At 34.2% G+C, this 26,798-nt stretch overlaps 1 protein-coding gene across 6 annotated transcripts in view; it reads right to left on the reverse strand.

Annotated features, from left to right (window-relative positions):
• LOC150093872 (intersectin-1-like) overlaps positions 1–26,798 on the reverse strand; it is a 510,882-nt gene that overhangs the window by 381,529 nt on the left and 102,555 nt on the right. For 5 of the 6 annotated variants that reach the window (XM_090413144.1, XM_090413145.1, XM_090413143.1 and 2 more), the window contains exons 5-6: positions 25,317–25,391; positions 3,824–3,932 (exon numbers count right to left, since the gene is read on the reverse strand). In XM_090413144.1, the coding sequence (XP_090269270.1) occupies positions 3,824–3,932; positions 25,317–25,391 (184 nt within the window). The remainder of the gene's footprint in view (positions 1–3,823; positions 3,933–25,316; positions 25,392–26,798) is intronic. The other variant, XM_090413148.1, reaches the window with a different exon arrangement.

A 26,798-nucleotide genomic window follows, 5' to 3' on the forward strand; every position in this document is an offset into this window, starting at 1 on the left:
AAAAATATATATATATTTATTTATCTTATTAGTTGATATTTCGTCAATGTTATATTCAACATTTTCAGAACACAAAAAGCAATTTGTCAGAGTGTGTGAACAATACAATTAGTTAACAGTGGGACCAGTTTAAAACTTGCAACAGACCACACAAGGAAGTAAGTCCTAATTAGCACAATTTACTGCTGAATAAAAAGAGAGTACTAAAAAAGTACTAAAAAAAGGACTATCTCACAGATTTTTGGTAAACTGATAGAGGCATATTACTAGTTGAGGTTAGGAGAATGTTTTAAAACTGCTGATGATTCCAAAAACAACCTCTGTGATTGATAATAACTTCTGTGTAGCACTTTTGTTTTTTTCCACGTGTGAACTATTATCTACGGCATAGTCTGGAAGTCACAACCTGCCATAATGATGGTGGCGAATGGATTTTTTTTTGTTCTCTGAGGCAGATGTCAACAGTTCTTCCTGTCTGTCCATAGGGAGCCAGGTCACAAGTACATTCACTTCATACACTGCTGGATGTGATAAAGGAGAGAATTTATCTTTAGGTGAACAGATGAGAGTTGCCAATTTGATATATGGCTTACATATAGTGAGAAGTTAATATAAGCACCCTAGATATTTTTTCAGATGTGCCCTGAATGTATGAGAGATAGTAACAGTTTTGTTGTGGTCTTATATATTAGGTGATGAAGGAGATTTTGGGGAGGAGGCATTTAGTATTTTTTTTTGGTTTTTTGAAGATTACAGCCACTAGCTGAAAAAAGCATTGACGCAGGTAAGTGAGTTCAGTAGTAAGAGCATTATCACCGGAACAAATCGATCTGGCTCTGAGTTAATAATTTTAGGATACCAATATTGTTAAACTGGATTGTGTGATTACTTGTGCAAATATCGTCCAGTATGTGTAAGTTTTCTATAAACAGAAAAAGATAATGAACCATCTGGAAGGCATATAACTAGTGTATCCAGAAAAGGCAGACAGTCCTGTTCCATTGTGAAGTGGATTTTATGATGTTGGCTATTTAAATGCATGTAATGTGTTTGAAGCATGTGGCCAAATTGCAAACACATCATCAACATATCAGCCTCAAAGAACAGTCAAACCATTGGTTAGAGAATGGCTGCATTGATTGCTTGTTTTTTTAAGTGTTTTATGTAGAAATTGGCTAAAAAAGGGGAAGGGGGGGGGGCCAAGACTGTCCCATATAGTTTGTATATTTTCACTTTCCATGTATGAACCGTAAATTTGAATAATTCAAATATGACTGGGGAGAAATGTGAATTTAACAAATCAAGGATCTCAGTTAATGGTACAATGGTGAATAGCCAAGTAATATCAAAACTAATCATTGTCGAACTATTTAAAAACTGGTCTTTTAATATGCTTTTTAGGTGAACTAAATTTTTAACAAATGAGGAGAAAAAAATTATCTGTGTGTTGGGGGGGGGGGGGGATTTTACCAAATGTTTTTAGCAAGTTTGTATACAGGACTGTTAATAATATCCACAATTAGGCATAGGGATGTATCTTGTTTGTGAATTTTTGGTGCCCCATATATTCTGGGTGACTTTAGATGAAAAGGCTTGAGCGTGTTCACAGTTTCTTTATGCAAGGAAATGACTTATTTCAGTAATTTAAGAATTTTATTCTTTTGAGAATTAGTAGGATCATGATCATCATCATCAAATTCCTGACATGTATCCTCAAGGGGTATGCAGGATATTATGATAGTACTACATGAAAAACTTACATCATTTCTAACTTCCTATCAACAATTTTTCTGTTACCTGTCATGACGCCAACATTATCAGATCTTATATTCCTGTCTTCTAAGGCACTTTTTACTGTATCAATCCACCTCTTGGTCTTCCTCTGTTTTTTTTTTTTCCCTAACAACCTGGCAGAGAACACTTGTTTTGATAATCTTTCCTCTCCCATTCTGTTTAAGTGACCATAACAGCTGAGATTAGCTCTACTAACGCATTCCTGAATGCTGACAATGTCAAGTTCTTTCATAATATCCTCGTTTTTAATATGATATTGCCATTGATGCTATCTGTTCAAGCCTGTAATCTTTTACAGGACTGTAATATCTGTGGTCTCTAGTCTTTGGTCAAGTGTTTTATTTCTAACATTGCTCTCAAATCCATAAGTTAAAATTAGTTTGAATACTGTCTTGTATACCACTAATTTAGTGTTTTGACTAATTTCTCTCCTATTCCATATAAATTTATTCAGTTGACTTCTTACCATACCGGGTTTGTTGATTCTCTTGTCTATTTCCATATTTAATTTACCATCTTCACTAAAAATTGTGCATAAGCAGCTGAAATGTTTTACTTGTTCTATGGGTTCTTCATCCACAATGCAGTTGGTATTTTCAATGCTTCTGCAAATTTTTATTTTCTTTGTCTTGTTATTGCTGCTTTTCATACCAAATTTATTACAAGTTATACAATTTAGTCAGGTACTCTTGCAGACTTGTACTGGATTTATTTAAAAGAGCTGAGATTAACATCTTCAATTTTGATATCAGGTTTAATATCACTTTCCTTCATAATGTGATCCATATAGATAATGAATAACTGAAGAGATAAGGGACATAATTGTCTGACACCAGATGTTCCTGTACTTCCTTCAATTCTAACTGCTGACTTACAACTCAAATAAAGACTAAATATTGCCTTGATAATGCCCCATTGACACCATATAACTGTAGCGTTTTGAATAGCTTTTCTCTTGGCACCTTGTCATATGCCTTTTGCAGGTTTACAAAACTTACAGATCTGTTATATTCCCACGATTTCTCAACTATTTGTTGTAAGGTAAAAATCTTATCCTGACAGCCTCTATTTGGCCTGAATACAGCTTGTTCTTGTTGAAGCTTGGTAAAGATCTATTTCGATTCAGGTCTATTTGGTCTGAATCCAGCTTGTTCTTGATGAAGCTTAGTGAAGAACAAACTGGGTTAGAAATAAAACACTTGACCAAAGACTAGAGACCACAGATATGAGAGTCCTGAGAGAGATTAGAGGCTTGAACAGATGGGATCAATGGCAATATCACATTAAAAATTAGGATATTTTTTAGAAAAGAACTTAACATTGTTAGCTTCCAGGAATGTGTTAGCAGAGCTAATCTCAGGTGGTATGGTCACTTAAACAGAATAGGAAAGATTAGCAAAACAAGTGTTCTCAGCCAGGTTGTTAGGGGAAAAAAAAAAACCAGAGGAAGACCAAGGTATAGGTGGATTGATACAGTAAAAAGTGCCTTAGAAGAACATATATATTATCAGACAGAAATATAAGATCTGATAATGTTGGCATCATGACAGGTAACAGAAAAATTGTTGATAGGAAGTTAGTAATGATGTAAGTTTTTCATGTAATACTATCATAATATCCTGTACATCCCTTGAGGGTATATGCCAGGAATTTGATGATATCATGATCCTGCTAACTCACAAAAGAATAAAGTTCTTAAATTACTGAAAGAAGTCATTTCCTTTCTTAAAGAAACTGTGAACAAACTCAAGCCTTTTCATCTAAAGTTACCCAGAATATATGGGGCACCAAAAATTCACAAACATGGTATATCCCTATGTCCAATTGTGGATAGTATAAACAGTCCAGCTGATAGCTTCGTTATGAATTTGTTATACATAGTGTGAATGATTTTATACAATATCACTTGATATTAATCTGCATTATAACAAAATACCAACATGCTTATTCAGTAATTAAATATTTCAAATTTGCTTTACCAAAGAAACCACTCTGTGTTACCAATTTTACTTAGATGAAAATAACTTACGTAGGTGAATCTTGACTACTAACAGATCCTGATCTTTGCAATTTTGCATCAACTGGAGAGGCTGGGCGAATAAAACTAGTTCCAAAAGAGGCATTTGACACAGGAGGACCTACATAATTAAAATCCCAGTGAAATTTAAGTTTCACTGATGATAAAATATGCTTCATATACATATGAGTTATTCAAACAAAAGGTGAACAATTCCTATACCTTGGTAACTGACTGAGCAATCATCATGCTTAGACAGAGAAACTGGTATGTACGTAAATGTATATATGGCTGCATTGACATTCGCACAGCAAATTTTCAATTATCAGGATACCATCTAGATAAACAATCAACCACTAACTTGGTTATCTGGTTCTCTCTAATGGAGGTATAATTCTAAAATATCCAAGTTTTTTGGTTTCCTTTAAACTACTGTTTCTCCAAGTCAGCCCAATTAGCTCACACAATGGATGTATTAAGTATAGATTACCGAGGATAAATGGGGACTAGATAATCAGGATGCATGAAAGAAAATCCAAGCCAGCATCATTCACCAATATCTGTGTGATACATGATAGATGTTAAAGAAATTCCAGTTACTCTTCCAGTTCTCACTATAAAGTGAGATCAAAATTGAATGATGAATCAATTTTTCATGGCCACTCTACTGGTCATGACATGTTTTCATACTCACTAAAATAGGTATGTGAAGTAAACTATAAAGCTGAAATAACATGATAAGAAGTGCAAGTCATCAATTATCTCCATAGCAAGGAGTAATAATCCTTCACACTTAGGAGAATACTTAATCAGATTCATGTTGTAGCTGTGCCTCAAAATCAGTGCTAATGGAAGCAAGAAATGTGTAGTTCCTTACAGTACCACAAAATAGGTCTAATTTTAAATAGAGATATTGCATATTGCACAGACTAATGTAGACAATATATGTTTATATTTCTAGTCTTTTTTTATCATATAATTTGTTATTAATTGCAGGACAGAATAAGAGAAACTTTTATACTGAAATATGTTATTTATTTTTTAATCACTACAGAAAGGGTATTATAATCAATTACTGCAAATAAACATTGCATCTGCTTGGAATCAATTTTTTTCTGTAAATTTTGTCTAAATATACTTAGTTGAAAGTCCATTTTTTATTCGTGAAGAACTTTATTCAAGATTTACTTTCATGAAACAATTGGTACATAAATTAATCATGTGTCCAAGTTTTAAAAAGTGTGCTGTTGGTTCTAACTTACGTTTCCTTTATTATTATGTGGCACCTCCAAAATCAAAGTTAGAAATTCATAGAATGCTTCCTTTGCCCAGCTTTTTTTTATAGAAAAGAAATCTTTACACATATATTTATAATGTTATCTGCAGTACTTTGAGGCTGCAGCTCATGTCCCTTCCCTACTTCACAGAATTGCTCATTAGAAATTGAGCAATATTAATAATATTATTATTTTTGATGTTCAGCTCACATGAAAATAACAAAATCATACTTGTGCACTTCGTATTGGAAGGGGAGAACACTGAATAAAATATGATTTCAAAAATAGCATATCCAAGAAGAAAATACTGATTATTTTCTAAATACATTTACATTTACTGCTAGGTTTAATATTATGTAGCATTTTTAAAGTAGCTATACTTTTATTGTTTTACATACATACATACAAAACAAATATAAGTGAAATGCATTTTTTAATAATCCGATAAATTAAAAAAAACTATAATCAGAAATATCGATGCTAAATTCCCCCCCCCCCCCAAAAGTAGTTGACCATCTATGTAATACAACCATTTTTTCCCTCCAATATTCTTTTTTTTCCAGAGGTAATCATACTAGATTTGATAATAAAATTGAAGCCATGAATATGATATATTGGGAAATTGCATAGTCCCTGGGATGTCAGGCAGAATTTTATAAAAATACTATACTGACATGCAATAAATATCAGCATTTTGTTTAGAATCTGCTAATCAATCAAAAAAGAATGAAAAGAAAATCAAAAGAATTTTAATATATACCAGGCTATTGTTGGGGCTCTTTACAGTGTCTTCTAGGAAGTGTTCTTTATTTACTTTCTTTCTCAATAGCAGTAATCTCAGTTAACTTTCAGCCTGCAGTTGCTAAGACAGAGGATTATTAGCTAGTATTTCTAAGACAGTTTCTTTCAGAAATGGCAACTATTAACAGTAACATTCAGGACTTTAAGGGGAAAAAACAAAAAAGTAACATAAAACACCCTTATCACATATATATATAAACAATTTTTAAATATAGGGAAAACATCTTAAACAACTTGAAACAAAAAAGTGGTGGTTGCAATAATCAAATTCCAAAGAAATAGTTTTAGAAGCACCTGCTTCAGTGGGCACAATCATTGCTATGGAGACATCTATGCACAGAGAGCATACATCCACAGAAGTTATATCCAGTATACAGGGTTATTCAAAATGAAGGAGCAGATTGTACTTGTTTGTGAAATTTTTATTTCCAACAATACAAATTTTCCTATCAGGTGATGTGTTATACATCACCTGATAGGAAAACTGAGAGTTTACTTTTCCCCACATTCTAGTAGCAGGCACCTGACACTAAAGTGTGCTGTTAAGTGCTTGATACAAAAAGATTCTTCAATTACTTGCTCAAAGAGTTAACAAAAATGATGCCTCTGCAGGAGAAAGCATTTTGTGTTATTGAATTTGCAAAGCATAATTCCTGTTTACATGCTACCACCAACTACATTACAAGAACTTTGGCACTGAACTGTAGAAGCAGAGAATTCAATAACTGTCGATAAGTTGCAAAGAGTCTGGCAAGAAATGGACTATTGTTTTAATGTGTGCTGTATTAAAGGAGGTGCATACAGAGTGCCTGAATATCTGACAGTTTTCCATATTTGGAGTGGAGCACCAAAATCCTCTCTAAGATTGCTTAATTTGATCCAGAGGAGGGCAATCCGTCTAATTAATGATCCCTCTCTCTCACATACCCACTTCAATCCCTCTCTCAGACATTCAGTTTTTGCATTGTGGCTCCTCAGACAGTGCTTCTGCTGAATTGACCACTATTATTCCTCCAAAATTGTTAAAACAAGAGCCACTGATGGTAGAGTTTCCGTCAGTGTTACCGTTTAAAATGACAGTAGAGTTTCCTTTTGTCCGCCTTGAAGATGATTATTTCTTCATTTTTCTTTAGACTGGTTAGTGCTTTTTTCTGAAGGGGTGATGTTCTTGTTTGGTGGTCGTGAAGATGAGAGGATGACAGCAGTCTTCAACCTCAAATCATTAGCAACCGGTTCAGATAAAGAATGAAATGCCTTCTCCATGCTGCACATAATATCTACTTTCAGAATAAACTCTGGAGCGACTGCAAAGTTAAAACCATTTTTTTGGATACTGACTTCTGTAGGTGTTAAGATGTGGTCTGAGAGGTTGAAAACAACTTTGTTATCTGGAAGGTTTGTTCTTGAATTACAGCTTTTTTCATATAAAGTGTTGAATTTTTTTTATCTGTCTATTCTTGCTAATTAAAAATGTCCAATTAAAACTATCATTAATGATGCTGTCTAAATGGGACCATAGGTTAGCCTCTATGTTGTTAGAAATCACGTTGCATAAATGAAAACATGACGAATCCACCTGGTGGAAATCTAGTATATTGTATCCTTTCCTGTAATAACGCTAAAGACGTTTTGAAATATCTTTGTCCTCAAGGCAGACAAAGGAAACTCTACCATCATTTTAAATACCAGAGATTATACATCAAAGATCTCGGTGTTGCTCTCAGACACATCCAATTATTGTGAATTAGACTCAGACCCCTACTTGGATGAACCACACAGAAACAAACAACCTTCTACGCAATATGGAGAACTGGCTGACAGATCTTAAAAAGAAATTGAAGTCATTACATCTGTTAACTCCACGATTATATGCTTCACCGAAAGTTCATAAAACTGGGATACCTCTTGTCCAATAGTGGATGGGATAAATTCCTCTACTTACTTTCAAAATATCTAGCTCATCTTCTGAAAGCACATATTCGTACTACAGACACACACACATATCAAAAATACACAACATTTCATTGAAAAGCTAAGAAATATGACAATATCAAGAACAGACATTCTATGTCTGTTCTTGATATTGTCATATTTAGTGTCATATGTCATATGTAGTATCTTCGTTTATACTACATCTAAGATTACCAATCTTAGATTTAGTGTAAATGTCCCAGTAAATGAAGTCATAACCATCATAGACATCTCTTTCCTCAAGACATCGCTCAACTTTATAGACATTGCCTCAATTCAAATTACTTCAAATGGAATGGAAAACTCTATAAACGACTATCAGGTCTTGCAATGGGTAGTCCTCTATCTCCTCTATGTGCAGACTTATTTATTAAATTCACATAAAGTTTGAAAAAGACATGTCACATATGGATCCAAAACCATCAGTATGGTGGATATGTTGATGACATTTTCGTTATATGGCAATGTAGCGAAACAGATCTATTTCATTTCCTAACTACAATAAACTCGTTTCATCAAAATATCAAGTTTACCTTGGAACTCAAAAGGGAAAGAAAATTACCATTTCTAGGCACATCAATAACAAAAGAAATGGATCGCAATATTGATTTAAAGGTTTACCACAAGCTGACCGACACTGGCCGTTACCCACATTTTTCTTCATCGCACCATATTTCACAAAAGTTGAGTACTATTCACATGCTGAAAAACCGGGCAGTTTGTATCATAAGAGATGACAAAGTTTTAAAAGATGAATTAGATCTCATCTTCAAAACTTTAATAAACAATGGTTATCCGAAAAATTGATAAATAAGATTCTTTTCTCCAACCCCTCCCAATAGCAAACCCAAGAAACTAACTACTGGTCTTACATTTCTTTTGCTGGCACAGTTTCACAGAAAATTGCAAACCTGCTAAGACCTCACATGATCCGAGTGGCCTTCAAACCAATAAAGACAGTTCACAACTTATTACGGTCACCTAAGGATAAGATTGCTTTCTATAAACACCCTGTAGTATACAACATCCCCTGCTCTTGTGGTTTAAATTACATAGGACAAACATCTAGAAGTTTAGAGATAAGAAAAAAAAGAACACATCGGGGACGTCAACAACAACAGAGAAGACAATTCCGGTTTAGCTCTCCATTTTTCTAATACCAATCACAACATTGAATGGGATAAAAGTACTATGCCATACTTAGAAGACTTTCATACCCATAACATCAAAGAAGTAGTAGTGATCTGTTCAAGAGGCAACCTTAACAGAAACCAAGGAATAGTCCTTGGTGACATCTGGAAAACACTCATAAGATCAGTCAACACATCAGAGTTCAACTTTGCAGCCAATTACAAAATGCACCTGTATAACAATGACTGCTAACATACACGCTCCATGTGTCTGATGTAACGTTACATTTGAATTCTGATCATATTTAGCATTCGGTTGTGTTTTAACCTGATACTTTAGCTCGTTTCTGTTTTAAGTTGTTTTTGTTGCTTTTTGTGTGCCCAGACGAAGCCAACAGTAAACTTGGCAAAACTAGTAGGCTATATATCTCTGTACACATCTCCGACCAATTAAAACCTAGTTTTTATATGTTTACTTGTGTAATATTCAGTGGTCGAAAAATAACATTATCAAATTGAAATATTACTACTTGACACCTCCATGGAATTCCAGGATGTATTGCAGGAGGGCTCTCTTCCACCTACACACTACAAAATCCATCACCCACGCTATGCCATCTACCATCATTTACTAAGTCATCTACCCTCCCCCTAATACTACATAACTGGCCAATTTGTCTACACGTGAGATGAAAATCTCTGCTACTGCCACATTTGATCAGCTAACTCACTTTCAATTAAGAAAGTTCACATAAAGATTCCTCTCACTGTTATGAGAATTGAATCATTGAAGGGTGCATGTTGTTCTTCTGAATGTGATAAAGAGGCACTATATATATTAAAAGATCATTTCCGATACAGTAATTCCAAGTAAAAGATTACTTTAAGCAGTCTCAAATGTCACAATTCTGTTACAGTTAATGGCTCAAACGGTAAGGGATTAATGGTAGAGTATATTAATTATAAGGTAGGGAAGCTGGCAGGGAAGTTAAAGGAATATTGTGGAGCATCTGAATGTAAGAATTCAAATGGAACACAAAAAGAATGGGATTGTATACCATCTCAGTTCAAAACAAAGCACAAGCATGTGCAATAGAAGCAAATATTCTTCCCACCACTAATGTAACTACAGTCAATGTCCAGTACAGGAAAAGTTATATTTTTCTTTGACTACCAGTATTTATGGGGAGTATTGTACCATCTATCCACAATGTGATCTAAAATGCTTAAGGAAGATAAAGAAATTGATTTAAAAAGGTAATAAAATCAGACTCCAGCTTTTGAACAGGAGGCTGTTGTTTACATACTAGATAGCAACAGTGCTAAGAAACCCTTCTTAAGTCAGGGTTCTCTGAAATGATGATATTCGCATCTTCCATAGTTCTAAAGAAAGCTATTAAAACAGTTCAATTTGGATCAAGGATACAGACTAATTACAGTTCTGTACTGTTCTATACTGGAATGAGTTGCTAGAAAGCAATTTAGTTTCTATTCTGCAGGGTGGCCAAAATGTTCCAGTCCTTACGTTCCATGGACTTATGGAACCTAAGCCCATCTATGCCATTGTGCTGCTTCACAAGTGCATAGATGAGCCTTTACTACAGCATGTTACACGACTAATGGGCCATCTTGTATAACTTTGTGTTATAATTTAGTTTAATAAATAGTTTAATATATTAGTAAATTCTAACATATAAATATTTCTGGACATCTCAAACAGTATCATCCATATAAAAGCATAAAAAAATCTCTATAAAGTAATTGAATATAATTACCTGCGCACATTTTATCTTAATGCCAGCACATGTATGCTAGGAATTAAAGCACTACACCATTAAGAATGTAACATAGTAAAGGGGTGCAAATAACATTTTTTTTATATATAGATGTATGCAATTCCACCCATGAAAGATTGTAAACAGAGTACATCAGTATCGTGGGTGGACTAAGGATTTTTTTTTATCATTATATTTTATTTTTTGTATTTTTATTTATTTTTTACGTAATTGAGAAACCATGCTCTAAAGAATAAACATGGAACGTTTTCAAGCCACTCAGGCATCCAATAATCAGTGCAATGATCTTGCACTGGGTGACAAAATTCATTTCCAACTTAAAGACAATCACAAACATCCATGCCTATTGTGAGATTTGAATCTAATGCTTGCTGGTTGGAGAAAGTGTGTTAACTATTTTGGCCAGTCAGGCCAGCAACATAATTTATACAGGATGGCCATAATTAAAGAGGAGGTGTTCAGAGCCCTGTAGAAAAAAACGTATTGGATGAAATTCAACAAACCTTCGTAACATTTGCTGTACCTGCAATCCAATGTGAGGTGCTCCATCTTGCACAAATATGTTAGTCAAGGTATCTTCGTTGCTGCAGTTGCGGAACAACAAAGTTGTGTAACACCTCTCGATACCTAACAGCAGAGATGATACAAGTCACTGGTCCTGTTTGGCAAAGTTCTTAGAAAAAGTATGGACCAATAATAGACAAGGCAGTGAAACCACACCGTACTGTGACTTTTCATGAATGTAAAGGGGAGTCTGATGGAACACATGAGGGTTTTGGCAGCACAAATGTTACAATTGTGTGAGTTAGCACTACCATTCAGATAAAAATGTGCCTTGTCACTTCACAGGATCTTCCACAGCCATGCATCATCTACCTCCATTCGAGCTAAGAACATCAGGAAAAACTGCAGTCAAGTTTCAGCATCAGCATGAAGCAGAGCTTGGGTATGGGAGATCTTATAAGAGAAAAGCATTTGACCTCAGCATTTGATACAGGATTTTCCATACAATTGAGTGTGGCATATCCAATTGTTATGATATTGCCTGAGTACTGCTGGACACTTGTGCATTATTCATTCCATGTTCCATAAGGATAGTTGCAACTTTATCAACTTGTTGAAGAATAATCTGTTTGTGTCCTCATCCTGGCCTCAATGCTAAAGATTCGCTGTTTTCAAATCATAAAATCATTTTTCTAAGAGTTATTGTCAGTGGACCTTTTCTGCTATTCTTCAAATGCCAGAATTCTCAAAGCATGGCATTAGTGTCACCGTGTTGTTGATAGTAAAGCTTGACTAGCAATGCAGATTCTGGTAAGTGAAATCCATTGCACTTCAGTCTTATCAGAATGACGTGAATCCATTTGTCTTCCTTGTATCCACTCGTCAGTAGAAACAGTGAGATTATGCAAATATCATGCAATTCTAGTGCCAATTGTTCACTGGTCGCAGAATTTTATACTTTTTTTTTTTTTCTGTAAATTAAAACCCCCATGTTCCAGAGTGTACTTAAACCAAGTTTGGTTGAATTTTGTCAAATACATTTTTTGCTGCAGGGTTCTGAACAAATCCTCTTTAATGATGGCCACCCCGTGTGTGTGTGTGTGTGTGTGTGTGTGTGTGTGTGTGTGTGTGTGTGTGTGTGTGTGTGTGTGTGTGTGTGTGTGTGTGTGTGTGTGTGTGTGTGTGTGTGTGTGTGTGTGTGTGTGTGTGTGTGCGTGCGTGCGTGTGTGTTGGAATACCAATACATACAGATATAAACTTAAAGTCACATTAATTCAGATAATTAGAATAAGATTTTAACACACTGATTTCAAACAATTTAGTATAACAATTTGCCATATTTTGATATAGAAAGTTCATCACTACTAAGATATTAACGCAGTGTAATACACTTCAGAACTTTATTTAATGTTTATATTTGAATGTATTTCAGTGCACCAAAGGATTGCATGACTCATGTTCACTTTGTGCAAGATTGAGTTTATAACAAGCCTAATATGATTTGGTGTTCCTTAGCTGATCAACCAATCAGGCAAAAGTAGGATAAATGGAAAATATTCATATCTTCTTCTTTAGCCACTTTCCATTCACTGCTGGATATAGACCTTCTCTTTAACTTTCCAGTCCTTTGTCATTAACCAATGTTCACCTTCTCATGTTAAACCTTTGTAGTTCATCCTTGAAAACTTTTGCCTCTGTTTCCTTCTCTTGGTATCAACTCTTGTCCACTTTTCATCCATTAATCTGTTAATATAGCCAGCCTATCTCCATTTACACACTTTACAATATCCTCATATCCAGTCATCGCTATCTAATTCTATCCCTTTTTTTTTTATGTGGAGCATTCTTCTTGCCAATGCTCTTTGGGTGACATTCAACTTGTCTTTCTTTTATTTGGTCACTGCCTATATCTCACTTCCATTAGTAAACACTGGAATAATGCACATAACAAATAGCTTTCTTTGCTTTTTAACCTTCATGCTGTTTAAGAATAGATACATCTCCAGAGAGACAAGTCTTTGTGCAGCCTGTTTCCTTGTGATACATCTGTTTATTTCTTTATCTTGTTTTTCCTTAAAACTAACTGACCAAGGTAAATATAGTCCTTTATAAATTCGACAGGATTTTCTGCTAATTTTAGTTCAATCTGATCTGAATTTTTCATAGCTTTTGTTTTAGTTATGTCAATCTTTAAACCTTCTTCCTACGTTAATTATCTGAGATAATTAATAATTATCTGATAATTAATAGGCTATACATCACTCAAAACAGCTGTCATACCTTCCCCTAAATTCATTCACACTAGATGTACTCACTACCTCACAGTGAAATTATTCCACTCACTGCTCTATGAGAGAAAAATCTCTTACCTTTCTTAACCATGAACAAACTTAACTTTCATGAATGCCCACTGTGTTCTGTTCCATATGACGAAACATTTCATTAGATGATATCCAATAATACCCATTCAGAAGGTTGTAGACTTCTATCGTATCACTCCTCTTTCTCCTGTTAACCAGTCTGTAGTCTACATATTCATAATCTGTCCTTGTAATCTAAATTCCATAATGCCAATATAATCTTTGCATCTCTTCTTTGCACCCTTTCCACAGTTTCTTCATCCCCTTGGAACCCAGGAGACCAAATCATTGCACAGTAGTCCAGGTGCATTCTTATCAAGGCCTTGTAAAGAGGCAAAATGACTTTCTTATCCTTACAAGGTTCACTTTACCATTGCAATTATCTTCTGAGTTGTATTTACAATTATTTCTACGTGATCGCTGAACTTCAATTCTTATCCACCATTATGCAAGATCCCTAGCCTCATCAGTTCCTTGAAGCATAACCTCGTCAATATAACATGCCACTGGAAATCTCATCACACCAAAGTGCATAACTTTATACTTACTAAGAACACAGCCATTTTCATTTGCCCAAATTTCCAGCTTATTCAAATCATTTTGTAAGTACTGGATACCACTAGCATCCCTGATTGCCCTCCCTATCTTTGCATCATCAGCAAACAATAACACATCTCCTGTTAGACCCTTCATAATGTCATTAATGAATAGATTGAGCAACAATGGCCAAGATTAAATCCTGGGATACACCACTGGTCATCTTAAATCTGGCAGCTTTGCACTCAGCATATACTACTTTTTTGATATCTGCCTGTCAATCATTCACTTTTCCAAATCAAGAGTTTACATTCCAAACCCAGCTTATGCACACAGCTTTCATGTGATATCCTATCAAATGCCTTAGCAAAATCCAACAGTATCATAGTATATCCATTTCCTTTATCCAGCTGTAACATTATTATAAAATATGAGCAAATTGCTAAAACATGACCTTCCTTTAGTAAACTCATGCTGCTCCTTGCAGAAGATGGTAAGAACTCGCATAATTTCTGTATGCGAGTTCTTACCAGCTTCTCTAAAATCTTCACCACAATACAAGAAATATGGACAGATCAGTAGTTAGACACATCCTTTTTTTAAACAACCGTACAATGGAAGTATCATACGTTCCTTCGATTGCTGTGTTGAGACTCAAGTTATACAAACATGTCAAAGGCCTATCCAATTCAGCTGAACATGCCTTTAGGATGTGTGCTGATATTTCATCCGTTCTTATTGTCAAATTCTTATCCAGGTTATGCAACAACTCTTCAACCACATTCTCATTCACCTCTAACTGTTCATTCAATGTGGTAGGAGCACTGTACATCATATCACATACATCTGGTTGACACATCTTAGCAAAATGAGCACTCATTAATTGAATAATCTCATTATCTTCAAACATCTGCATTCAGCAAAGTTATTCTTACACATTCATTCTTTCTTTTACTTGCAGCATAACCAAAAGGAGTTCCTTTAGCCTGTATAGCTAATTTCTTTTCAATTTAGCCCAATTATTTAAATTATTTCAATACTCCAATTTAGTTTTCTGCACAATACTATTTACTTTTCTGGCCTGCACTTTATCTTTATATATTTGATAACTCTTCTCACTCTTATTCTCAAGATATTCTTTCCATATAATCTTTTTTGTGGATCTCTTGCTTAATAAGCTGCACATCACTTTCACTCTCACCCTATTTATTCTTTGAACTCTAGGGATACATTCAGACACTGCCAACATTTAAGCACAGATATTTCTGATACTTTTCCCATTCACAGTAATCTACACGAGACCAAAGATATACTCTACTAAGTTGATCATAATTTTCATCTTTGTAGATTAGCATGTAACCTGTTCTAATAGGAACATGATTATAATTAGCTACTTCCCAGCACAACATCACTGTCACCAACTGATGGTAAAATAGTCATATCCTTAACAGAGACCCCTTCTGACGATGTGAACTAATCTAATTCTTTGACCTTGAGTTACTTCTTTCACATGCTGCTTGGAAAAGTTGACTTGTAACAACTCAGCAAATCCTATTTCCCAGCACAGCATCACTGTCACTAACTGGTGGTAAAATAGTCATATTCTTAACAGAGATCCCTTCTGACGATGTGAGCTAATCTAACTCTTTGACCTTGAGTTACTTCTTTCACTTGCTGCTTGGAAAAGTTGACTCGTAACAACTCAATAAATCCTGCTTCATTCTTATCATGAGATTTCTCTTCTATCCAATCAATGTTTGGATAATTAAAGTCACCCATAATGATCACTCATTTAGTACCCATTAAGGTAAATTGGCAATACATTTCATCGTCCCCCTGCAACTGTACCACCAAGTCTGTAGCAACACCCCCCCCCACCATATATTTCATTCTGTTAGCCTCCACTTCACACTAAATAGCCTCAAACTCACTTCTATATGGGATATTATTATCATTTTATTGTTTTCATGCATTTCTCCCTAACTGGACTCAAGTCATCATTAGTAGTACTCCTGCCACACTCCTATCTCTTCTGTCATTCCTAAAAATGCCATATGCTTTACATGCAATCTTAGTAAAATATCTGATTGTGATAGCTAGGTTTAGCTAATGCCAACAATCTTGATGCTCCTGGTATTTGTATATAGACATAACAAATTACCACATGGCCTTTTCTTATAAGTAGAGATGCAATCTGTTTGGCCTTATTGTAGAATTTTCTCTTTGCCTCCCCAGACACGCTCAAAAGGTCCAAACCAAAAGTACACATTTCCACACCTCAACTAAATGCAAAACCATGTTTAAAGTCATTCGTATCTTTATCGGATTTGCATGCCATAGCTGAACTGTCACATATATCTTCTCCATTCCTCCTCCTATGATCTAGTTTTCCTGACTCTCTGCATTAGGTCTAATTCCAAGAAGTAATTTTACCAGGCTCCTGATGCCAAATCCATTCAAGTGCAAGCCATCCTTCTTATACAAGTCTTTTCAACCATCAAACACTCCAAACATCTAAAAAACTTGCATCCATTTTTTCTACATTGTCTACATATTGAATCATTTGCTATGATGCTGTACAATGTAAAAATAATCATCATTTAAAATTCTGAATATTTTTACATAATTTTTATGTTAGTATGTTTATTAGTTTTAGTTTCATAACATGCATTGTCGGCACTTGCGATGTGCCCGTTATTGAAATTTTGTCAAAAATGATATGTAAAGCAGTTAAAAATTTATGTACTTACCGGATTTGAATAGTTGTGTTATTTTAAGCAAATTTATTGCAATTTGAAATAATTAAGTTTTGTGTTTTATGAAGACATTCTCTTGTCGCTAACGTAATATACGTGTCAGCCATCGTATTTAGTTTCTCGCTTGCCATTTTCATGGAGTGGGCATGCTCGCCGAGAAGTTTGATGTGTGATTAACAGCTGACAAGTTGGTTACGAAGCAACAGGAGAGTAAACAAGGATAAGGTTCGGAGAGAAAATTAGAACACAGGCCGGGAGATATTCAGATTTAGAGGAATTTGAGTTTTTTTATGTGACATTCGGAGGAAAATAAATAGTATATTCCGAAAATGGAATCATGGAACTATGAAGTTTCAAAGTGGAATAAGTATTGATAAATAACAGAAAATATTGCTATAGATGTTTTAAAAGGAATATTCGAGGAAACACTAATTGGAAGATTAGTAATAAATTCCGAAAAGGGAATCGTAGAACTGTGAGTTTTTTTAAAGTGGAAGAGTTAAGACTGTCCACTAGTGAATAAAAGAAGAAATTGCTATTTACGTTCTAAAGGAATGTTCGAGAAAACTCTGATTAGGAAGTTTCATCTGTATTAAGGATACCGGATCTAACTATTATTTCTACCAAAAAGAGACAGAATTGAGTCGGGAAGAATTAATGTGTGCTACATAAGTGATGAGAAAGGATCCTATGAAAATGAAGAATAATCTTCGGAAAAGGGCCTTGACAGAGAGAAAACTGGCTATGAACATTTTGTCATTGTGCAAACAAAGTGTTTAGTCTAGTCTTAAGTGTAAGTTTATTTTTAAAAGGCCTTGGATCCAATTAAATTTGTAGTAACTACAAATTTAATTGGATCCAAGTAACAATGTAGTAACAATGTAATATTTGTTTAAAGTGTATATATATTGTTTTTGTTTTATTAAATGTGTTTATTTTGTATTTTGGTCTTGAGTCAGTGATTTATTTGGATTTTGAAAGAAATAGTAAAAAAGAAGTCATTGCACCAATCGGAGTGAACCCTTGTGCACATAATATATAGGTACACTCGAAAATAAATTTAAAATAATTGTTGAACAGAGATCATTTCTATATAAACATGTCTGAATATAAAAATCTCTTTAAATTAACAATTGGTATCGAATTGTTAATTTAAAGAGAATCATCAAATCCAAATGTACAAGTAATATTCGGAATTGATTTTCTGAAACATCATGGTTTTGCATGCAATTTTGTTGATAATACAATATCCTTGTGTGACTAGAATACTGTTTGGACAGGAAATCAGATGACAATGGAAAATCAGAGCAGTTTCCTGAAGTTTTTAAACATGCTGATGATGATAATGATCAAGTGTTTAATATTGAGACTCTAAAGAGAGATGAGAAGGAAAACATTCAGGAATTGAAAGAGAATTTGGTGCAAAATTCAATGAAATCAGCAATTACTAGTGAAGAAAGGAATAGAATTCTGAAATTCTTTAAATCTACCTTTGAATTTTTCTCTGGTGTTTTCACAGAGGATATTGTTTCAATGTCTTGCACTAATGCGGTAGAACACGAAGTGCAGATTTGTACTCAATCTCCTATTTATATTAGGCAATATCAAACTCCACTAAAATATATGGAGAGTTGTCAGAAACTACTGCCGGAATATGAGAGGGCAGGAATAATTGAGAAGTCAAATTCTCAGTAGAATAGTCCATTCATCTTAATTGAAAAGCCAAATGGAAGCCTGAGATTTGTCTTAGATTTGAGAGCAATAAATAAGGCTACAAAGCATATTGATTTCCCTTTGTGTAAAATTGAGGAATTATTGATCTGTTTGGAAGGAGCACAATATTTTACAAAACTGGATTTAAATTCTGGCTACTTTCAGATTCCTTTGAAGAAGGAAGACAGAAAATACTTCGCATTTACTACTAGATGGCAAAAATATCAGTTATGTAGATTACCACAAGGTGCAAGAAATTCTGCTATGTCATTCCAGTCTTTAATGAATTCTGTCATCAGATATGTTGGAAAATGGAGTCATCTGTTTTCAGGATGATCTATTAATCTATTCAAGGGATATAGATAGCCATTGTAAAATCCTATGGATGTCTTAAAGAGATTAGATGAAGCAAATCTATCTTTAAAGTGCTCTAAATGCCAATTTTTCTTAAAAGAAGTTGAGTATTTAGGTCATAAAATCAGTAGTAAGATAATTATGCCAACTCAGTCAAATGTACAAGGCATATTATCAGCTAAACCTCCTAAACAGTTGGACAAGTTCGCAGATTTATTGGCATGTTAAATTTCTATAGGAAATTTATTCCTAATTGTTCACAGCTATTGAGACCCATAGTGTGCTTGACAAGGAAAGGTATTAGATTCAATTGGGGTGAAGCTCAACAAGAAGCATTTGACAAACTAAAACTGGCATTGACTAAAGCTGTCCTTACTAATTTTCCAACTCTTTTTATACTAGATTTATCATTTAACAATACTAAATCTCCTGGTGCAAATGACTTATACTTTCTAAAACGATTTATATACTGCCTAGTTTTCTGAGAACTTAATTCTTTATTCACCTTATGAATAACATGAATTTTAGATTTCTCTTCATCTCGATTAAAATGGTTATTCCTAGATGATTCATCATCCTCAGATCCTAGAGATCTAGATAATTAATCAGTTACTATATTTCTTTTTCCTGGAATATAAGCCACATCAATATTATATTCCTGCAGTTCTAGTGCCCACCTAATTATACGTGGATTTTTATCCTTCATAGTACTTAGGAATGACAGAGGCTGGTGATCAGATCTTATTTTAATAGGTTGTCCTAACAATAAGTATCTAAATTTTCTCAATGGAAAAATTATTGCTAGTGCTTCCTTCTATATGATTGAATAATTCAATTCTGGACCTGATAATTTTCTACTAATAAAACCTACTGGCTTAAAATATGCTCCTCCTTTCTGTTCTAATACAGCAGCAATGCAATCATTTGAAGCATCAGCAGAAAGATAAAATATTTCCCGAAACTTAGGATAAATGAGAACTGGAGCTTTAGTCAATGTCAGTTTTAGTTTGTCAAATGCTTCTTGTTGAGTTTCACCCCAATTGAATCTAACACCTTTCTTTGTCAAGCACACTATGGGTCTTAATAGCTGTGAACAATTAGGAATAAATTTCCTATAGAAATTTAACATGCCAATAAATCTGCGAACTTGTCTAACTGTTTTAGGAGGTTTAGCTGTTCAACCATCAAACACTCCAAACATCTAAAAAACTTGCATTCATTTTTTCTACACGGTCTACATATTGAATCATTTGCAATGATGCTGTAGAGTATATTCAATATATCTGTAAATTATTCATAATGTAGTTTAACTAGTTTCCATTCTCACTAAGAATGTATGTGACTCACCAGTATGGAAAACCCATAGGTGCCAGTTAACTGTTCATATTATTATGCAAAGAGAGTTGTTGGAAGATTTTCCACTTGACAATACTATAAATTAAAGATACCAAGAAATTATATTCTTGGTTTAATCCTTATCTAAGTGTACAAACAAAGTTTGCGCCTGAAGTATTTTCAGGACTGGGGCAACTCGTAAATAGAAGCAAATGACTTCACATCACTTGTCTTATTATCCCATAATGCAATGCACACATCCTTACAGACATATGTAATGCTAGGCATTATGGGGAGAGTCACTACCCAGACCGGTTTCGACCTTTATTGAGGTCTCATCAGTGGGAGCCAGACCCAAAATTGATACTAAGGTTGAAGTAATGCAGAAGTCATATTTTCATATATGAGTAGCCAAAAGGTGTCATGCCTTATTATTAAAATACTCTGGATTAGAGATAGTTACTATCTCTAATCTAGAGGGATAGCAAGCATTATGGGATACTAAGGCAAGTAATGTGAAGTCATTAGCTTCTATATACGAGTTGCCCCAGTCCTGAAAATACTTCAGGTGCAAACTTTGTTTGCTTACTCTTGGATAAGGATTAAACCAAGAATATAATTTCTTGGTATCTTTAATTTATGCAGGGAGATGTTATTTACAAATGAAAGGAGATAAATTAGTTGCCTTTGTTTACAACATGGAAAATTAAGTGAACTGACTGCAATTCATAAAAAAGAAAATGCTACACTGCTAATGCTATGCCTATTTTATAAAGGAGTAAAGAAAAACAGATTTTTAAAAATCACAGAATTTTTCTTTAAAAGTCATTTGTCCATATATTATCAACTTTGAAAGAGCCAGATATCAATAATAAAGCATTGCTAATAAAGCGGACTATATATTAGCAATTTATATATATATATATAGTAAAACCCCGTCTTTACGTTCCTGCAATTTACGCTTTCCTGCAATTTACGTCATTTTCCGTTGGTCCCGTCTTAAGACCTATTTTTACGATATATTGTTTTCTCACCATTAACAACTTGATGTGGACGTTATTTCCTGTGATTTGCATTTTTTTCTCAGGTGACAAACTGATTTTCAAATTGATTTCTGCAGAAATCTGCGCATTTCTGTTCCCAGATGGTGTTGCTTTCGCTGTAGTTTTGTTTCCGCCATCACGGTGACTTGCACAATTGCAGCAGTAACGTAGTGATGAGCGATACCGTGATTTTTCAATTACAGTACGAATTGATATTGCAGAATTTCTGCTATGTAATTTAGTGTGTGAAAGTTGCTTTCGAGTTGTAGTGGTGAAATCCATGTTAGTAACATGGAGAAAAAAGACAGAAAATATATTTCGGTAGAAGAAAAGATGGCAATTCTGCGACATGTAGATTGGCATGCCGGAACACTTTTGCTTAATGCTCATGCATTAAGCAAAAGATCTTGGACTCTCTGTGTCCTCTTTGAAAACAGTAGTAAAAAACAGGTCAAGCATTGAACCCAATGCAAAGCAGTCTGGCACTATGTCAAAAAAAAAAAAAAAAAAAAAAACGAAAACCAAAACAATCTAGAATTAAAGATTTTTTAAATAGATAAATATAAGTAATTGTAAAGTCGTTTATTTTCAGTTATTAAATTTTGTAATCTAGTATGTAGACTCACATACTAGCAGTAAGTCATCTTTTAGCCTTTTTTTTTTTTTTATGTTTTTTTACATTTCCTGCTATTTACACTTTACTGCTTTTTACACTTTTTTCCATCAGTCCCCTGAAAAGTGTAAAAAAGGGGTTTTACTGTATGTGTGTGTGTGTGTGTGTGTGTGTGTGTATATATATATATATATATATATATATATATGTGTGTGTATATGTATAAACCTGGGATTATTGATTATTATTCTAAGCAACAAACACAACCAACATGGTGTAAGTAGAACATCACACAGAACAGTACACAGCATATATTGAAGTTCAGCAGTTGTAACTGAAAAAAGTACAGGAAGATTGTTTGATGCTAAATCAAGTACATGAAGCGTGTCCATGTTACTGATTTAATCTAATGGATTATAATATGAAGGAATATAACATTCGGCCTAATACTAAAATCAGAGCACACAGCTTTTGTACTTTATGAAGACATACTTCTAAAATCAAAATCTTGAGGGCTCTTTTACTAAAGTACTTAACTACTATAATAAAATTTGGTGTAACAATCAGCAGTAAAAAAGAAAAAAATTATGAATATAAGCAGGACATGTTCTATACATTGAAAATGCAGTTGTTTTCTGAGTAGAATATTTCAGTTATTTAGGTAGAAGCTTTAATGAAAGTTGCAAATTACACTGAGAAATAGACAACAGAATTTAAGTGAAGCAGGTATGGCATGAAGCTAGCAGAATAAATTTATATTGAATAAGACAAAATTAATCAAAATACTAAACTATCAGTATCCAAAATAATATTCAACCTTCTTTAACTTATGGATTCAAGAGCTGGTTTAGAAATAAAGTGCATAATGAGCCAAAAGGCTATTTTACCAACGACAATATTAAGTAAAAGGGAGATGGTAAATCCTGTTTTATTTTATAGCCGGGTACAAAACCCAAGTGATTATTTACACTTGGGCTTGCCGATAGTTTTTTCGGCATGAAACTATGGATTTCGATCCAAGTTTCGTACCTGGCTATAAAATAAAACGGGATTTACCATCTCCCTTTTACTTAACATTGTCGCTGGCAAAATAGCCTTTTGGCTCATTATTGTAGTAATTAACAATATATGAGTACACCACTTCGGCAATTCGATAGTAGAGGTATATGTAAGTTCGGTTCACTTAAAACCTTGATATTCCAGTCTACCTACTCACTGATGAGACCTCAAAAAAGGTTGAAACCGGTCTGGGTAGTGACCTCTTCTCATAATGTAGAACAGTATATATACATCTCTTAGGAGCTGTGTTTTACATTATGAGAGAATATTAAGGTTAGTGATGGAGCTTGCTCCACCTTTGCATGGAGTTGCCCTGGTGTTGTACTATCCAAGTGATTATTTACACTTGGGCTCGCTGATAGTTTTTTCGGCATGAAACTCTATGGATTTCGATCTGAGTTTTGTACCCGGCTATAAAATAAAACGGGATTTACCATCTCCCTTTTACTTAATAAAGTGCATAATAAAGACTAGAGGATGCCAAGATCTATTAATTATAAACCTATTCCACTAGATATTAGTCACTCCCTTAATTTCCTCAGAACTGTTTAGAGAACAACTGGGGCGGGGGGGAACAGATGGCATCACTATAGCATTTTAAAATGAAGATATTAGAAAGGGACTTGACATTGTTAAAATTCTGAATATACGAGTAGAGATAATCTACTGTGATATAGTCACTTCAACAGAATTAGGACAGGTTAGCACAACAGCTGTTTCATATCAAGATAACAGACCCACTGGAAAATTTAGATACACTGATGCAGTCCATTAATTGTAGGATAATTGTAGCATTTTAAAAACTTTTTTTTTTAAAAAACCATATCTGTGTTGATGGTGCCTTCCTTTGTGAGGATTGAGCCAAGTACTTACAGCTGTCAACAGGGCCGCACCTAGGAATTTTGTCACCCCGTGCAGTAGCATATTTTGCTGCCCCTTCTCCCTTATTTTTTGTATAGTTTATACCAACTTTGCTGCCCTGTGCAAATGCACGTCTTGCACAGTTGGTAGAGCCGGCCCTGGCTGTCAACCTTCTTGAGTGGGGTATCTTGAAGGTATATTATTAGGGCCATTCAAAAAAAATCACATGCATTCAAGTAACATCAAATATATCAACATGAACTTTTCTTCCAGATACACTTCTTTTCCATTGTTGATTCTTACACTGATGGTGCCCATTTTTAATTCTTTGAGTTTTGTTCCAGTAGTTTGACTTTAACTGTTCACACTGGTTCTCACTGGATATGGCATGACTTATCATGCCATATCCAGTGAGATTAGGTACCATGATTTTGTTTTAACTCAATGCAGAATAAAATTTGGTCAGCTATCCTGAACAACTGCCAGTCCATCTTTATTCATTTGGTATATACATGGATGCCTAAATGGCCAATGAAGCATAATACATTCGGCCTACCTTGGTCAAGTGATCCCATCTTCTCATTTTCTCCAAAGAGGTTCTGGCATTCTCAGCAAGCATTCTAGTCAAAGATGGCTAAGTTTTTTGGGAGGATTTTTGATCAGCTGGCACATAATCTTGCTGCTATCTAGTCTACCGGTTTATGCTTAGATGGCAGCCATGCAGTAACATAGGGAGGAAATTATCAGAACATTATGACACAAACTGACAACTTCTCTAAATGCATGTTCTCTTGCTTCTTTATTTCTGAAAGATGACCATGATTACTCTTAACTTCAAATGCATACAGCAATCGCTGCAGTTAAATAAAATAAAAAAATAAATAAAAAAAACCTAACTCAAAAATCCTCTTAAAAAAAATTCTTCCACATTCATTTTACCAACATTTATACCATAAATATGTCAACCACCACTCAGACATTCAAACCAAACTTGTTTTTGACAAAGCCTCAAATGGTACAGCCACAGTCTACTTAACTGTCCAAATTATTGTAAGATTCCTTCTGCCACAAAAATGGCCATGTGCTTTTGAACAGTCTGTTATTTCTTATTAGAGGATGCCAAAATCTTGAATCTCTTCTCTCTTTGACCTTTGCTGACTTAATGGTTCCTTGTCCCATTATGTATCATTTCATCTGCTGTCTCTAACACTCCCCTAACTCTGAAAATCACTCTGATCTCTTTGGTATTTTATACTTGAAGCTTGATTACCAGTGGTCCAAATGACAGCTATTAGATTTGATTAACATCTTAACCAAATCCAAACCTCACAAAACTTTAATATTTTTGGCACAGTATTTTTGTTTTTTAAACCTAAAGGGATATGATGATTTTACCTTTAACTATTCCTTGTGTAATTAATGGAGCACCATTTGTCATGAGAGGATGGGACGCAACAACTCCTACAGGCCCTGTTAGAAAAATTAATAAATAATTAAATATTACAGATATCTCTAGGAAATTTGTTTTTATTAATATATTAAGACAAATATAATTACCAGCAATGAATATCATTACCAGTAATGCAATCAAGTTAGTAAGGCAGGTGTCCAGCTATTCATAAGCTATCTAACCTATCAGCACACGAATGTATCAGAGATGCACCAGGCCTAGGCAACAACTACAAATTGCAAATTTCGCTTCACTTTACAACCTACTTTCTGAAAGTCAGGAAAACAGATTTTTAATTTTCCAGTGAAAAGGCCAAAGCCTTAGCTATTCAGTGAAAAATTAGCCTTAGCCCTAATAAACTAGTCCCATTCCTTCCTTGAATAGCTTTTATTTTTTTATTTATACCTAATTAAATTAACGATACATTCTTGAATATTTGGAATTTCTGAAAATTATGTTTCACGTAGCTCATAAAATAAATCTACATAAGAGGTAAGCATAGTGGAAATAAAGTTTCCCCACTGTAACCAATCCACAAAAGACTATGAGATCAAGCAAGTTAAATTGATAAGAGTAATATTTACTTTGAAAAAGACTGAAAAGTGTAAGAAAGTTTTAAAATGAATCAAAGCTGAACACTTTTCATTGGTGAAATACAGACTCAAATACACAAATGTTTAAGAAAAAACGAAAGAGTTGAAAGCAAGAACCAAACCTTGGAGATTCACTGGTAGACCATAAAGAAAACATTGAATGATTCAGTCAGAGATGCATATGGTCTGCTAGGATAGAAATATCAAGAGTGTATCAGAACTCTATGGTGGAATCAGGAAGTTAAAGAGGCAGTCAAGAAAAAGAAGAAAGCATACTGAAAGTTTCTGGCCAGTAAGCCAACTTGTGGCCTTAGAGAATACAGAGGAAAATGTAAGAAAGTGAAAAACTGTATAAAACTAACCAACAAGTCATAAGAAAACATAAAATAAATATTAGGAAGGTGGCAAAATGTTTTGGAAGCTATTGACAAAGCTCAGAAATGGAGGAAAAAGTACTGTAGAAAGAATCAGAGATGATCAAGATATCATGAAAACAGATAAAGATATTCTACATAAATCTGAGGTAATTACATTGAAAGAGTGCTAAATTAAACAAGCAGTGACAACATGGTGGCAGAAAAGACTTAACAGGAATGCAATCAGGAATACATATTAATAATGAAGTAGAAAAAGTCATCAAAAAGCTGAAATGTGGAAAGGCACCTGGAGTAGATATTTGATCAGAAATGTTTTACAGCAGCTACACAGAGGGTTATCAATACAGAGCATATAGACATCAGCGGGAAACAAATAAAACAAGTGAAAAGCTTTAAATATTTAGGTAGCCTAATAACAGAAGATGGCAGAACAAGAGAAGAAATAAGATCAAGAATA

This window comes from Typopeltis vanoorti, chromosome 23 (assembly GCF_054136105.1).
Source record: "Typopeltis vanoorti isolate ZY-2024b chromosome 23, IOZ_Tvanoo_1.0, whole genome shotgun sequence".
NCBI lineage: Eukaryota > Metazoa > Arthropoda > Arachnida > Uropygi > Thelyphonidae > Typopeltis > Typopeltis vanoorti.